We start from the raw sequence: 19,422 nt of genomic DNA, 5'->3' as shown, positions 1-19,422 counted from the left end.
ATGATTGCAGTGTAAATAAAAAATCACGTTGTCTTGTTTACACACTAATGATTACAGTGTAAATAAAAATCCCGTTGTCTTGTTTACACACTAATGATTACAGTGTAAATAAAAAACGACGTTGTCTTGTTTACACACGAATGATTACAGTGTAAATAAAAAATGACGTTGTATTTTTTACACACTAATGATTACAGTGTAAAAAAATGACGTTGTCTTGTTTACACAGTTATGATTACAGTGTAAATAAAAATGACGTTGTCTTGTTTACACACGAATGATTACAGTGTAAATAAAAAATGACGTTGTCTTGTTTACACACTAATGATTACAATGTAAATAAAAATCCCGTTGTCTTGTTTACACACTAATCATTACAGTGTAAATAAAAAATCACGTTGTCTTGTTTACACACTAATGATTACAGTGTAAATAAAAAATGACGTTGTCTTGTTTACACACTAATGATTACAGTGTAAATAAAAAATCACGTTGTCTTGTTTACACAAGAATGATTACAGTGTAAATAAAAAATGACGTTGTCTTGTTTACACACTAATGATTACAGTGTAAATAAAAATCACGTTGTCTTGTTTACACACTAATGATTACAGTGTAAATAAAAAATCACGTTGTCTTGTTTACACACTAATGATTACAGTGTAAATAAAAAATGACGTTGTCTTGTTTACACTAATGATTACAGTGTAAATAAAAAATCACGTTGTCTTGTTTACACACGAATGATTACAGTGTAAATAAAAATGACGTTGTCTTGTTTACACACTAATGATTACAGTGTAAATAAAAATGACGTTGTCTTGTTTACACAGTTATGATTACAGTGTAAATAAAAATGACGTTGTCTTGTTTACACACTTATGATTACAGTGTAAATAAAAATGACGTTGTCTTGTTTACACAGTTATGATTACAGTGTAAATAAAAATGACGTTGTCTTGTTTACACTTATGATTACAGTGTAAATAAAAATGACGTTGTCTTGTTTACACAGTTATGATTACAGTGTAAATAGAAATGACGTTGTCTTGTTTACACACTCATGATTACAGTGTAAATAAAAAATGACGTTGTCTTGTTTACACACTAATGATTACAGTGTAAATAAAAAATCACGTTGTCTTGTTTACACAGTTATGATTACAGTGTAAATAAAAAATGACGTTGTCTTGTTTACACACGAATGATTACAGTGTAAATAAAAATGACGTTGTCTTGTTTACACACTAATGATTACAGTGTAAATAAAAAATGACGTTGTCTTGTTTACACACGAATGATTACAGTGTAAATAAAAAATGACGTTGTCTTGTTTACACACGAATGATTACAATGTAAATAAAAAATGACGTTGTCTTGTTTACACACTAATGATTACAGTGTAAATAAAAATCACGTTGTCTTGTTTACACACTAATGATTACAGTGTAAATAAAAAATCACGTTGTCTTGTTTACACACGAATGATTACAGTGTAAATAAAAAATGACGTTGTCTTGTTTACACACTAATGATTACAGTGTAAATAAAAAATCACGTTGTCTTGTTTACACACGAATGATTACAGTGTAAATAAAAAATAACGTTGTCTTGTTTACACACTAATGATTACAGTGTAAATAAAAATGACGTTGTCTTGTTTACACAGTTATGATTACAGTGTAAATAAAAAATGACGTTGTCTTGTTTACACACTAATGATTACAGTGTAAATAAAAAATCACGTTGTCTTGTTTACACACGAATGATTACAGTGTAAATAAAAAAAATGACGTTGTCTTGTTTACACACTAATGATTACAGTGTAAATAAAAATCACGTTGTCTTGTTTACACGAATGATTACAGTGTAAATAAAAAAATCACGTTGTCTTGTTTACACACTAATGATTACAGTGTAAATAAAAATCACGTTGTCTTGTTTACACACGAATGATTACAGTGTAAATAAAAATGACGTTGTCTTGTTTACACACTAATGATTACAGTGTAAATAAAAAATCACGTTGTCTTGTTTACACAAGAATGATTACAGTGTAAATAAAAATAACGTTGTCTTGTTTACACACTAATGATTGCAGTGTAAATAAAAATGACGTTGTCTTGTTTACACAGTTATGATTACAGTGTAAATAAAAAATGACGTTGTCTTGTTTACACACTTATGATTACAGTGTAAATAAAAAAATGACGTTGTCTTGTTTACACAGTTATGATTACAGTGTAAATAAAAATGACGTTGTCTTGTTTACACACGAATGGTTACAGTGTAAATAAAAAATGACGTTGTCTTGTTTACACACTAATGATTACAGTGTAAATAAAAATCCCGTTGTCTTGTTTACACACTAATGATTACAGTGTAAATAAAAAACGACGTTGTCTTGTTTACACACGAATGATTACAGTGTAAATAAAAAATGACGTTGTATTTTTTACACTAATGATTACAGTGTAAAAAAATGACGTTGTCTTGTTTACACAGTTATGATTACAGTGTAAATAAAAATGACGTTGTCTTGTTTACACACGAATGATTACAGTGTAAATAAAAAATGACGTTGTCTTGTTTACACACTAATGATTACAATGTAAATAAAAATCCCGTTGTCTTGTTTACACACTAATCATTACAGTGTAAATAAAAAATGACGTTGTCTTGTTTACACACGAATGATTACAGTGTAAATAAAAATGACGTTGTCTTGTTTACACACTAATGATTACAGTGTAAATAAAAATCACGTTGTCTTGTTTACACAAGAATGATTACAGTGTAAATAAAAATGACGTTGTCTTGTTTACACACTAATGATTACAGTGTAAATAAAAATCACGTTGTCTTGTTTACACACTAATGATTGCAGTGTAAATAAAAAATCACGTTGTCTTGTTTACACACTAATGATTACAGTGTAAATAAAATCCGTTGTCTTGTTTACACACTAATGATTACAGTGTAAATAAAAAACGACGTTGTCTTGTTTACACACGAATGATTACAGTGTAAATAAAAATGACGTTGTATTTTTTACACACTAATGATTACAGTGTAAAAATGACGTTGTCTTGTTTACACAGTTATGATTACAGTGTAAATAAAAATGACGTTGTCTTGTTTACACACGAATGATTACAGTGTAAATAAAAAATGACGTTGTCTTGTTTACACACTAATGATTACAATGTAAATAAAATCCCGTTGTCTTGTTTACACACTAATCATTACAGTGTAAATAAAAATGACGTTGTCTTGTTTACACACGAATGATTACAGTGTAAATAAAAATGACGTTGTCTTGTTTACACACTAATGATTACAGTGTAAATAAAAATCACGTTGTCTTGTTTACACAAGAATGATTACAGTGTAAATAAAAAAAAATGACGTTGTCTTGTTTACACACTAATGATTACAGTGTAAATAAAAATCACGTTGTCTTGTTTACACACTAATGATTACAGTGTAAATAAAAAATTACGTTGTCTTGTTTACACACTATTGATTACAGTGTAAATAAAAATGACGTTGTCTTGTTTACACACTAATGATTACAGTGTAAATAAAAAATCACGTTGTCTTGTTTACACACTAATCATTACAGTGTAAATAAAAAATGACGTTGTCTTGTTTACACACGAATGATTACAGTGTAAATAAAAATGACGTTGTCTTGTTTACACACTAATGATTACAGTGTAAATAAAAAATCACGTTGTCTTGTTTACACAAGAATGATTACAGTGTAAATAAAAAATGACGTTGTCTTGTTTACACACTAATGATTACAGTGTAAATAAAAATCACGTTGTCTTGTTTACACTAATGATTACAGTGTAAATAAAAAATCACGTTGTCTTGTTTACACACTAATGATTACAGTGTAAATAAAAAATGACGTTGTCTTGTTTACACACTAATGATTACAGTGTAAATAAAAAATCACGTTGTCTTGTTTACACACGAATGATTACAGTGTAAATAAAAAATAACGTTGTCTTGTTTACACACTAATGATTGCAGTGTAAATAAAAAATGACGTTGTCTTGTTTACACAGTTATGATTACAGTGTAAATAAAAAATGACGTTGTCTTGTTTACACACTTATGATTACAGTGTAAATAAAAAATGACGTTGTCTTGTTTACACAGTTATGATTACAGTGTAAATAAAAATGACGTTGTCTTGTTTACACACTTATGATTACAGTGTAAATAAAAAATGACGTTGTCTTGTTTACACAGTTATGATTACAGTGTAAATAGAAATGACGTTGTCTTGTTTACACACTCATGATTACAGTGTAAATAAAAAATGACGTTGTCTTGTTTACACACTAATGATTACAGTGTAAATAAAAAATGACGTTGTCTTGTTTACACAGTTATGATTACAGTGTAAATAAAAAATGACGTTGTCTTGTTTACACACGAATGATTACAGTGTAAATAAAAATGACGTTGTCTTGTTTACACACTAATGATTACAGTGTAAATAAAAAAAATGACGTTGTCTTGTTTACACACTATCATTACAGTGTAAATAAAAATGACGTTGTCTTGTTTACACACTAATGATTACAGTGTAAATAAAAAATCACGTTGTCTTGTTTACACACGAATGATTACAGTGTAAATAAAAATGACGTTGTCTTGTTTACACACTAATGATTACAGTGTAAATAAAAATCACGTTGTCTTGTTTACACACGAATGATTACAGTGTAAATAAAAAAATAACGTTGTCTTGTTTACACACTAATGATTGCAGTGTAAATAAAAATGACGTTGTCTTGTTTACACACGAATGATTACAGTGTAAATAAAAATGACGTTGTCTTGTTTACACACTAATGATTACAGTGTAAATAAATAATCACGTTGTCTTGTTTACACACTAATCATTACAGTGTAAATAAAAAATGACGTTGTCTTGTTTACACACTAATGATTACAGTGTAAATAAAAATGACGTTGTCTTGTTTACACACTCATGATTACAATGTAAATAAAAAATGACGTTGTCTTGTTTACACACTCATGATTACAGTGTAAATAAAAAATGACGTTGTCTTGTTTACACAGTTATGATTACAGTGTAAATAGAAATGACGTTGTCTTGTTTACACACTCATGATTACAGTGTAAATAAAAAATGACGTTGTCTTGTTTACACAGTTATGATTACAGTGTAAATAGAAATGACGTTGTCTTGTTTACACACTCATGATTGCAGTGTAAATAAAAAATGACGTTGTCTTGTTTACACACCTAATGATTACAGTGTAAATAAAAATCACGTTGTCTTGTTTACACACTAATGATTACAATGCAAATAAAAAATGACGTTGTCTTGTTTACACACTAATGATTACAGTGTAAATAAAAAATCACGTTGTCTTGTTTACACACTAATCATTACAGTGTAAATAAAAAAATGACGTTGTCTTGTTTACACACTAATGATTACAGTGTAAATAAAAAATCACGTTGTCTTGTTTACACACGAATGATTACAGTGTAAATAAAAAATGACGTTGTCTTGTTTACACACTAATGATTACAGTGTAAATAAAAAATCACGTTGTCTTGTTTACACACGAATGATTACAGTGTAAATAAAAAATAACGCTGTCTTGTTTACACACTAATGATTGCAGTGTAAATAAAAAATGACGTTGTCTTGTTTACACAGTTATGATTACAGTGTAAATAAAAATGACGTTGTCTTGTTTACACACTTATGATTACAGTGTAAATAAAAAATGACGTTGTCTTGTTTACACAGTTATGATTACAGTGTAAATAAAAATGACGTTGTCTTGTTTACACACTCATGATTACAATGCAAATAAAAAATGACGTTGTCTTGTTTACACAGTTATGATTACAGTGTAAATAGAAATGACGTTGTCTTGTTTATACACTCATGATTACAATGTAAATAAAAAATGACGTTGTCTTGTTTACACACTCATGATTACAGTGTAAATAAAAAATGACGTTGTCTTGTTTACACAGTTATGATTACAGTGTAAATAGAAATGACGTTGTCTTGTTTACACACTCATCATTGCAGTGTAAATAAAAAATGACGTTGTCTTGTTTACACAGTTATGATTACAGTGTAAATAGAAATGACGTTGTCGTTTACACACTCATGATTGCAGTGTAAATAAAAAATGACGTTGTCTTGTTTACACAGTTATGATTACAGTGTAAATAGAAATGACGTTGTCTTGTTTACACACTCATGATTGCAGTGTAAATAAAAAATGGCGTTGTCATGTTTACACACTAATGATTACAGTGTAAATAAAAAATAACGTTGTCTTGTTTACACACTAATGATTGCAGTGTAAATAAAAAATGACGTTGTCTTGTTTACACAGTTATGATTACAGTGTAAATAAAAATGACGTTGTCTTGTTTACACACTTATGATTGCAGTGTAAATAAAAAATGACGTTGTCTTGTTTACACAGTTATGATTACAGTGTAAATAGAAATGACGTTGTCGTTTACACACTCATGATTGCAGTGTAAAAAAAATGACGTTGTCTTGTTTACACAGTGATGATTACAGTGTAAATAGAAATGACGTTGTCTTGTTTACACACTCATGATTGCAGTGTAAATAAAAAATGGCGTTGTCATGTTTACACACTAATGATTACAGTGTAAATAAAAAATGACGTTGTCTTGTTTACACACTCATGATTGCAGTGTGAAAAAGAAATTTAATAATTTGATCAGTTTGTGATACAACTTGTTTTGAGATAACATACATTAAAGTTAGCAAAACACGGTCAACAATAATATTCCACAAAACCTAAAATTATAATACATTACATCTGGTGATGCACAGCCAACAATAATATTCCACAGAATATATTATATTACGTGTGGTAATACACGGTCAGCAATAATATTCCAATAACTGCTGTTCACTTACTTGTCTTTGTTAACAGGTTGTCGTAGCTTCATCAGATTCTTAGAGGCTTCAAATTTAAGGACAGTCAGTACGTTAACGAGAAACAAATCATCATGGACGACCAACTATTGGAAACAGACGCTACTTGTCAATTACCAATCAGTTAAATGTTCCTCATGACAAATAATAATTTAACAAAAAGTATGAATTTCACACTGAAATATACAGATACTATTAAAATAAAATACCTTTTGATAAAGCTTTATGATAATATTTTAGTAAAATATTTCTATGGAACGTTTATGAGAAGGAAAAAAGGATTATGGATCTGGAAAACTGGTAACTTTATCTGAAACCAAAAATATAAATATAACATATATTGTCTGGTGTATGTCCATGTAATTACTTATGTATATAAATATAACACTATTGTCTGTTGTATGTCCATGTAATTACTTATCTATATAAATATAACACTATTGTCTGTTGTATGTCCATGTAATTACTTATCTATATAAATATAACACTATTGTCTGGTGTATGTCCATGTAATTACTTATCTATATAAATATAACACTATTGTCTGGTGTATGTCCATGTAATTACTTATCTATATAAATATAACACTATTGTCTGTCGTATGTCCATGTTATTACTTATCTATATAAATGTAACACTATTGTCTGGTGTATGTCCATGTAACTACTTATCTATATAAATATAACACTATTGTCTGGTGTATGTCCATGTAACTACTTATCTATATAAATATAACACTATTGTCTGTCGTATGTCCATGTAATTACTTATCTATATAAATATAACACTATTGTCTGTATGTATGTCCATGTAATGTTACTTATCTATATAAATATAACACTATTGTCTGGTGTATGTCCATGTAACTACTTATCTATATAAATATAACACTATTGTCTATATAAATATAACACTATTGTCGTATGTCCATGTAATAACACTACTTATCTATATAAATATAACACTATTGTCTGGTGTATGTCCATTACTTATCTATATAAATATAACACTATTGTCTGGTGTATGTCCATGTAATTACTTATCTATATAAATATAACACTATTGTCTGTCGTATGTCCATGTAATTACTTATCTATATAAATATAACACTATTGTCTGGTGTATGTCCATGTAACTACTTATCTATATAAATATAACACTATTGTCTGGTGTATGTCCATGTAATTACTTATCTATATAAATATAACACTATTGTCTGGTGTATGTCCATGTAATTACTTATCTATATAAATATAACACTATTGTCTGGTGTATATCTATATAAATATAACACTATTGTATGGTGTATGTCCATGTAATTACTTATCTATATAAATATAACACTATTGTCTGGTGTATGTCCATGTAACTACTTATCTATATAAATATAACACTATTGTCTGGTGTATGTCCATGTAACTACTTATCTATATAAATATAACACTATTGTCTGGTGTATGTCCATGTAATTACTTATCTATATAAATATAACACTATTGTCTGGTGTATGTCCATGTAACTACTTATCTATATAAATATAACACTATTGTCTGTCTGTGTATGTCCATGTAATTACTTATCTATATAAATATAACACTATTGTCTGTAATTACTTATCTATATAAATATAACACTATTGTCTGGTGTATGTCCATGTAACTACTTATCTATATAAATATAACACTATTGTATGTCCATGGTGTATGTCCATGTAACTACTTATCTATATAAATATAACACTATTGTCTGGTGTATGTCCATGTAATTACTACTTATCTATATAAATATAACACTATTGTCTGTGTATGTATGTCCATGTAATTACTTATCTATATAAATATAACACTATTGTCTGTCTGTGTATGTCCATGTAATTACTTATCTATATAAATATAACACTATTGTCTGGTGTATGTCCATGTAACTACTTATCTATATAAATATAACACTATTGTCTGGTGTATGTCCATGTAATTACTTATCTATATAAATATAACACTATTGTCTGGTGTATGTCCATGTAACTACTTATCTATATAAATATAACACTATTGTCTGTGTGTATGTAATTACTTATCCATATTGTCTGGTGTAATGTACTTATCTATATAAATATAACACTATTGTCTGGTGTATGTCCATGTAACTACTTATCTATATAAATATAACACTATTGTCTGGTGTATGTCCATGTAATTACTTATCTATATAAATATAACACTATTGTCTGGTGTATGTCCATGTAATTACTTATCTATATAAATATAACACTATCCATGTAACTACTTATCTATATAAATATAACACTATTGTCTGTGTATGTCCATGTAATTACTTATCTATATAAATATAACACTATTGTCTGGTGTATGTCCATGTAACTACTTATCTATATAAATATAACACTATTGTCTGGTGTATGTCCATGTAATATACTTATCTATATAAATATAACACTATTGTCTGATGTATATCCATGTAACTACTTATCTATATAAATATAACACTATTGTCTGGTGTATGTCCATGTAACTACTTATCTATATAAATATAACACTATTGTCTGTCGTATGTCCATGTAACTACTTATCTATATAAATATAACACTATTGTCTGTGTATGTCCATGTAACTACTTATCTATATAAATATAACACTATTGTCTGTCGTATGTCCATGTAATTACTTATCTATATAAATATAACACTATTGTCTGTCGTATGTCCATGTAACTACTTATCTATATAAATATAACACTATTGTCTGGTGTATGTCCATGTAACTACTTATCTATATAAATATAACACTATTGTCTGGTGTATGTCCATGTAACTACTTATCTATATAAATATAACACTATTGTCTGTCTGGTGTATGTCCATGTAATTACTTATCTATATAAATATAACACTATTGTCTGGTGTATGTCCATGTAACTACTTATCTATATAAATATAACACTATTGTCTGGTGTATGTCCATGTAATTACTTATCTATATAAATATAACACTATTGTCTGTCGTATGTCTATGTATTGTCTGGTGTTACTTATCTGTATAAATATAACACTATTGTCTGTCGTATGTCTATGTACGTACTTATCTATATAAATATAACACTATTGTCTGGTGTATGTCCATGTAACTACTTATCTATATAAATATAACACTATTGTCTGTCGTATGTCCATGTAATTACTTATCTATATAAATATAACACTATTGTCTGGTGTATGTCCATGTATGTCTATGTATGTCCATGTTACTTATCTATATAAATATAACACTATTGTCTGGTGTATGTCCATGTAACTACTTATCTATATAAATATAACACTATTGTCTGGTGTATGTCCATGTAATTACTTATCTATATAAATATAACACTATTGTCTGTCGTATGTCCATGTAATTACTTATCTATATAAATATAACACTATTGTCTGGTGTATGTCCATGTAATTACTTATCTATATAAATATAACACTATTGTCTGGTGTATGTCCATGTAACTACTTATCTATATAAATATAACACTATTGTCTGGTGTATGTCCATGTAACTACTTATCTATATAAATATAACACTATTGTATGGTGTATGTCCATGTAATTACTTATCTATATAAATATAACACTATTGTAACACTGTCTGGTGTATGTCCATGTAATTACTTATCTATATAAATATAACACTATTGTGTGTTGTATGTCCATGTAACTACTTATCTATATAAATATAACACTATTGTCTGGTGTATATCCATGTAATTACTTATCTATATAAATATAACACTATTGTCTGTCGTATGTCCATGTAATTACTTATCTATATAAATATAACACTATTAACTACTTATCTATATAAATATAACACTATGTCCATGTAACTACTTATCTATATAAATATAACACTATTGGTGTATGTCCATGTAACTACTTATCTATATAAATATAACACTATTGTCTGTATGTCCATGTATGTCCATGTAATTACTTATCTATATAAATATAACACTATTGTCTGGTGTATGTCCATGTAATTACTTATCTATATAAATATAACACTATTGTCTGGTGTATGTCCATGTAATTACTTATCTATATAAATATAACACTATTGTCTGGTGTATGTCCATGTAACTACTTATCTATATAAATATAACACTATTGTATGGTGTATGTCCATGTAATTACTTATCTATATAAATATAACACTATTGTCTGTGTGTCCATGTATGTCCATGTAATTACTTATCTATATAAATATAACACTATTGTCTGGTGTATGTCCATGTAACTACTTATCTATATAAATATAACACTATTGTCTGGTGTATGTCCATGTAATTACTTATCTATATAAATATAACACTATTGTCTATTGTCTGGTGTATGTCCATGTAATTACTTATCTATATAAATATAACACTATTGTCTGTGTACTTACTTATCTATATAAATATAACACTATTGTCTGTCGTATGTCCATGTAATTACTTATCTATATAAATATAACACTATTGTCTGGTGTGTATGTCCATGTAATTGTCTGGTGTATACTTATCTATATAAATATAACACTATTGTCTGGTGTATGTCCATGTAATTACTTATCTATATAAATATAACACCATGTATGTAAACTACTTATCTATATAAATATAACACTATTGTCTGGTGTATCCATGTAACACTACTTATCTATCTATAAATATAACACTATTGGTGTATGTCCATGTAATTACTTATCTATATAAATATAACACTATTGTCTGGTGTATGTCCATGTAATTACTTATCTATATAAATATAACACTATTGTCTGTGTATGTATGTCCATGTAATTACTTATCTATATAAATATAACACTATTGTCTGGTGTATGTCCATGTAACTACTTATCTATATAAATATAACACTATTGTCTGTGTATGTCCATGTAATTACTTATCTATATAAATATAACACTATTGTCTGGTGTATGTCCATGTAATTACTTATCTATATAAATATAACACTATTGTCTGGTGTATGTCCATGTAATTACTTATCTATATAAATATAACACTATTGTCTGGTGTATGTCCATGTAAGTACTTATCTATATAAATATAACACTATTGTCTGGTGTATATCCATGTAATTACTTATCTATATAAATATAACACTATTGTCTGTCGTATGTCCATGTAATTACTTATCTATATAAATATAACACTATTGTCTGTCGTATGTCCATGTAATTACTTATCTATATAAATATAACACTATTGTCTGTGTATGTCCATGTAACTACTTATCTATATAAATATAACACTATTGTCTGGTGTATGTCCATGTAACTACTTATCTATATAAATATAACACTATTGTATGGTGTATGTCCATGTAATTACTTATCTATATAAATATAACACTATTGTCTGGTGTATGTCCATGTAATTACTTATCTATATAAATATAACACTATTGTGTGTTGTATGTCCATGTAACTACTTATCTATATAAATATAACACTATGTATGTCCATGTAATTACTTATCTATATAAATGTAACACTATTGTCTGGTGTATGTCCATGTAACTACTTATCTATATAAATATAACACTATTGTCTGGTGTATGTCCATGTAACTACTTATCTATATAAATATAACACTATTGTCTGTGTGTATGTCCATGTAATGTTACTTATCTATATAAATATAACACTATTGTCTGGTGTATGTCCATGTAATTACTTATCTATATAAATATAACACTATTGTCTGGTGTATGTCCATGTAATTACTTATCTATATAAATATAACACTATTGTCTGTCCATGTATGTCCATGTAATTACTTATCTATATAAATATAACACTATTGTATCTTATATATAAATATAACACTATTGTCTGGTGTACATGTAACTATATATAAATATAACACTATTGTCTGGTGTATGTCCATGTAATTACTTATCTATATAAATATAACACTATTGTCTGGTGTATGTCCTACTTATCTATATAAATATAACACTATTGTCTGTCGTATGTCCATGTAATTACTTATCTATATAAATATAACACTATTGGTGTATGTCCATGTAATTACTTATCTATATAAATATAACACTATTGTCTGTGTATGTCCATGTCTGGTGTATGTACTTATCTATATAAATATAACACTATTGTCTGGTGTATGTCCATGTAATTACTTATCTATATAAATATAACACTATTGTCTGGTGTATGTCCATGTAATTACTTATCTATATAAATATAACACTATTGTCTGTGTATGTCCATGTAATTACTTATCTATATAAATATAACACTATTGTCTGGTGTATGTCCATGTAATTACTTATCTATATAAATATAACACTATTGTCTGGTGTATGTCCATGTAATTACTTATCTATATAAATATAACACTATTGTCTGTATGTCCATGTGTATGTCCATGTAACACTATTACTTATCTATATAAATATAACACTATTGTCTGGTGTATGTCCATGTAATTACTTATCTATATAAATATAACACTATTGTCTGTCGTATGTATGTCCATGTAATTACTTATCTATATAAATATAACACTATTGTCTGTCGTATGTCCATGTAATTACTTATCTATATAAATATAACACTATTGTCTGTGTCCATGTGTATGTCCATGTAACTACTTATCTATATAAATATAACACTATTGTCTGGTGTATGTCCATGTAATTACTTATCTATATAAATATAACACTATTGTCTGGTGTATGTCCATGTAACTACTTATCTATATAAATATAACACTATTGTCTGTCGTATGTCCATGTAATTACTTATCTATATAAATATAACACTATTGTCTGTCCATGTATATCCTATGTAACTACTTATCTATATAAATATAACACTATTGTCTGGTGTATGTCCATGTAATTACTTATCTATATAAATATAACACTATTGTCTGTCGTATGTCTATGTAAGTACTTATCTATATAAATATAACACTATTGTCTGGTGTATATCCATGTAATTACTTATCTATATAAATATAACACTATTGTCTGGTGTATGTCCATGTAATTACTTATCTATATAAATATAACACTATTGTCTGGTGTATATCCATGTAACTACTTATCTATATAAATATAACACTATTGTCTGGTGTATGTATGTCCATGTAATTACTTATCTATATAAATATAACACTATTGTCTGTCGTATGTCCATGTAATTACTTATCTATATAAATATAACACTATTGTCTGTCCATGTAACTACTTATCTATATAAATATAACACTATTGTCTGGTGTATGTCCATGTAACTACTTATCTATATAAATATAACACTATTGTATGGTGTATGTCCATGTAATTACTTATCTATATAAATATAACACTATTGTCTGGTGTATGTCCATGTAATGTACTTATCTATATAAATATAACACTATTGTCTGTCGTATGTCCATGTAACTACTTATCTATATAAATATAACACTATTGTCTGGTGTATGTCCATGTAATTACTTATCTATATAAATATAACACTATTGTCTGTCCATGTGTATGTCCATGTAACTACTTATCTTATCTATATAAATATAACACTATTGTCTGGTGTATGTCCATGTAATTACTTATCTATATAAATATAACACTATTGTCTGGTGTATGTCCATGTAACTACTTATCTATATAAATATAACACTATTGTCTGGTGTATGTCCATGTAACTACTTATCTATATAAATATAACACTATTGTCTGGTGTATGTCCATGTAACTACTTATCTATATAAATATAACACTATTGTCTGGTGTATGTCCATGTAACACCATGTGTATGTCCATAACTACTTATCTATATAAATATAACACTATTGTCTGTCCATGTATGTCCATGTATGTCCATGTTACTTATCTATATAAATATAACACTATTGTCTGGTGTATGTCCATGTAATTACTTATCTATATAAATATAACACTATTGTCTGGTGTATGTCCATGTAATTACTTATCTATATAAATATAACACTATTGTCTGGTGTATGTCCATGTAATTACTTATCTATATAAATATAACACTATTGTCTGGTGTATGTCCATGTAACTACTTATCTATATAAATATAACACTATTGTCTGGTGTATGTCCATGTAATTACTTATCTATATAAATATAACACTATTGTCTGTGTATGTCCATGTAACTACTTATCTATATAAATATAACACTATTGTCTGTCGTATGTCCATGTAATTACTTATCTATATAAATATAACACTATTGTCTGGTGTATGTCCATGTAATTACTTATCTATATAAATATAACACTATTGTCTGGTGTATGTCCATGTAATTACTTATCTATATAAATATAACACTATTGTCTGGTGTATGTCCATGTAACTACTTATCTATATAAATATAACACTATTGTCTGGTGTATGTCCATGTAATCCATACTACTTATCTATATAAATATAACACTATTGTCTGGTGTATGTCCATGTAATTACTTATCTATATAAATATAACACTATTGTCTGGTGTATGTCCATGTGTATGTCCATGTCCATGTAATTACTTATCTATATAAATATAACACTATTGTCTGGTGTATGTCCATGTAACTACTTATCTATATAAATATAACACTATTGTCTGGTGTATGTCCATGTAATTACTTATCTATATAAATATAACACTATTGTCTGGTGTATGTCCATGTAATTACTTATCTATATAAATATAACACTATTGTCTGTAACTACTTATCTATATAAATATAACACTATTGTGTATGTCCATGTAATTACTTATCTATATAAATATAACACTATTGTCTGGTGTATGTCCATGTAACTACTTATCTATATAAATATAACACTATTGTCTGTCGTATGTCCATGTAATTACTTATCTATATAAATATAACACTATTGTCTGGTGTATGTCCATGTAACTACTTATCTATATAAATATAACACTATTGTCTGGTGTATGTCCATGTAACTACTTATCTATATAAATATAACACTATTGTCTGTGTATGTCCATGTAATTACTTATCTATATAAATATAACACTATTGTCTGTGTATGTCCATGTAACTACTTATCTATATAAATATAACACTATTGTCTGTGTATGTCCATGTAACTACTTATCTATATAAATATAACACTATTGTCTGGTGTATGTCCATGTAATTACTTATCTATATAAATATAACACTATTGTCTGTATGTCCATGTGTATGTCCATGTAACTACTTATCTATATAAATATAACACTATTGTCTGTCCATGTATGTCCATGTAATTACTTATCTATATAAATATAACACTATTGTCATGTAAACTACTTATCTATATAAATATAACACTATTGTCTGTGTGTATGTCCATGTAACACTACTTATCTATATAAATATAACACTATTGTCTGTCTGTCGTATGTCCATGTAACTACTTATCTATATAAATATAACACTATTGTCTGTAACTACTTATCTGTATGTCCATGTAACTACTTATCTATATAAATATAACACTATTGTCTGGTGTATGTCCATGTAACTACTTATCTATATAAATATAACACTATTGTATGGTGTATGTCCATGTAATTACTTATCTATATAAATATAACACTATTGTCTGTGTATGTCCATGTAACTACTTATCTATATAAATATAACACTATTGTCTGTAACTACTTATCTATATAAATATAACACTATTGTGTATGTCCATGTAACTACTTATCTATATAAATGTAACACTATTGTCTGGTGTATGTCCATGTAACTACTTATCTATATAAATATAACACTATTGTCTGGTGTATGTCCATGTAACTACTTATCTATATAAATATAACACTATTGTCTGGTGTATGTCCATGTAATTACTTATCTATATAAATATAACACTATTGTCTGGTGTATGTCCATGTAACTACTTATCTATATAAATATAACACTATTGTCTGTGTATGTCCATGTAACTACTTATCTATATAAATATAACACTATTGTCTGGTGTATGTCCATGTAACTACTTATCTATATAAATATAACACTATCCATGTAATTACTTATCTATATAAATATAACACTATTGTCTGGTGTATGTCCATGTAATTACTTATCTATATAAATATAACACTATTGTCTGGTGTATGTCCATGTAATTACTTATCTATATAAATATAACACTATTGTGTGGTGTATGTCCATGTAACTACTTATCTATATAAATATAACACTATTGTCTGGTGTATGTCCATGTAATTACTTATCTATATAAATATAACACTATTGTCTGGTGTATGTCCATGTAACTACTTATCTATATAAATATAACACTATTGTCTGTGTATGTCCATGTAATTACTTATCTATATAAATATAACACTATTGTCTGGTGTCCATGTGTACTTATCTATATAAATATAACACTATTGTCTGGTGTATATCTATATAAATATAACACTATTGTATGGTGTTGGTCCATGTAATTACTTATCTATATAAATATAACACTATTGTCTACTGTATGCCCATGTAACTACTTATCTATATAAATATAACACTATTGTCTGTAACTACTTATCTATATAAATATAACACTATTGTGTATGTCCATGTAACTACTTATCTATATAAATATAACACTATTGTCTGTCGTATGTCCATGTAATTACTTATCTATATAAATATAACACTATTGTCTGGTGTATATCCATGTAACTACTTATCTATATAAATATAACACTATTGTCTGGTGTATGTCCATGTAATTACTTATCTATATAAATATAACACTATTGTCTGGTGTATGTCCATGTAAACTTATCTATATAAATATAACACTATTGTCTGGTGTATATCCATGTAACTAATCTATATAAATATAACACTATTGTCTGGTGTATGTCCATGTAACTACTTATCTATATAAAAATATAACACTATTGTCTGGTGTATGTCCATGTAACTACTTATCTATATAAATATAACACTATTGTCTGGTGTATGTCCATGTAATTACTTATCTATATAAATATAACACTATTGTCTGGTGTATGTCCATGTACTTATCTACTTATCTATATAAATATAACACTATTGTCTGGTGTATCCAAATACTTATCTATATAAATATAACACTATTGTCTGTCGTATGTCCATGTAATTACTTATCTATATAAATATAACACTATTGTCTGTCCATGTATGTCCATGTAACTACTTATCTATATAAATATAACACTATTGTCTGGTGTATGTCCATGTAACTACTTATCTATATAAATATAACACTATTGTCTGGTGTATGTCCATGTAATTACTTATCTATATAAATATAACACTATTGTCTGGTGTATGTCCATGTAACTACTTATCTATATAAATATAACACTATTGTCTGTGTATGTCCATGTAATTACTTATCTATATAAATATAACACTATTGTCTGGTGTATGTCCATGTAACTACTTATCTATACTTATCCATGTAACTACTTATCTATATAAATATAACACTATTGTCTGGTGTATGTCCATGTAACTACTTATCTATATAAATATAACACTATTGTCTGTGTATGTGTATGTCCATGTAACTACTTATCTATATAAATATAACACTATTGTCTGTCATGTATGTCCATGTATGTCCATACTTATCTATATAAATATAACACTATTGTCTGTGGTGTATGTCCATGTAACTACTTATCTATATAAATATAACACTATTGTCTGGTGTATGTCCATGTAATTACTTATCTATATAAATATAACACTATTGTCTGTGTATGTATGTCCATGTAATGTACTTATCTATATAAATATAACACTATTGTCTGTGTATGTCCATGTAACTACTTATCTATATAAATATAACACTATTGTCTGGTGTATGTCCATGTAATTACTTATCTATATAAATATAACACTATTGTCTGGTGTATGTCCATGTAACTACTTATCTATATAAATATAACACTATTGTCTGGTGTGTATGTCCATGTAATTACTTATCTATATAAATATAACACTATTGTCTGGTGTATGTCCATGTAATTACTTATCTATATAAATATAACACTATTGTCTGGTGTAATTACTTATCTATATAAATATAACACTATGTCCATGTCCATGTAATTACTTATCTATATAAATATAACACTATTGTCTGGTGTATGTCCATGTAATTACTTATCTATATAAATATAACACTATTGTCTGGTGTATGTCCATGTAACTACTTATCTATATAAATATAACACTATTGTCTGGTGTATGTCCATGTAACTACTTATCTATATAAATATAACACTATTGTCTGTATGTCCATGTATGTCCATGTAATGTAACTACTTATCTATATAAATATAACAC

The 19,422-nt window shown here is 27.4% G+C and overlaps 1 protein-coding gene across 1 annotated transcript in view; it reads right to left on the bottom strand.

The window, feature by feature from the left end:
* LOC143251471 (neprilysin-1-like) overlaps nt 1-19,422 on the bottom strand; it is an 89,500-nt gene that overhangs the window by 19,497 nt on the left and 50,581 nt on the right. Inside the window, exon 3 of the mRNA XM_076502769.1 lies at nt 6,977-7,080. Within this exon, the coding sequence (XP_076358884.1) occupies nt 6,977-7,080 (104 nt within the window). The remainder of the gene's footprint in view (nt 1-6,976; nt 7,081-19,422) is intronic.

The sequence above is a fragment of the Tachypleus tridentatus genome, chromosome 6 (assembly GCF_004210375.1).
Source record: "Tachypleus tridentatus isolate NWPU-2018 chromosome 6, ASM421037v1, whole genome shotgun sequence".
Lineage (NCBI taxonomy): Eukaryota > Metazoa > Arthropoda > Merostomata > Xiphosura > Limulidae > Tachypleus > Tachypleus tridentatus.
Note: the sequence above shows the minus strand (reverse complement) of the source record. Positions and strands in the feature narration are given on the sequence as shown.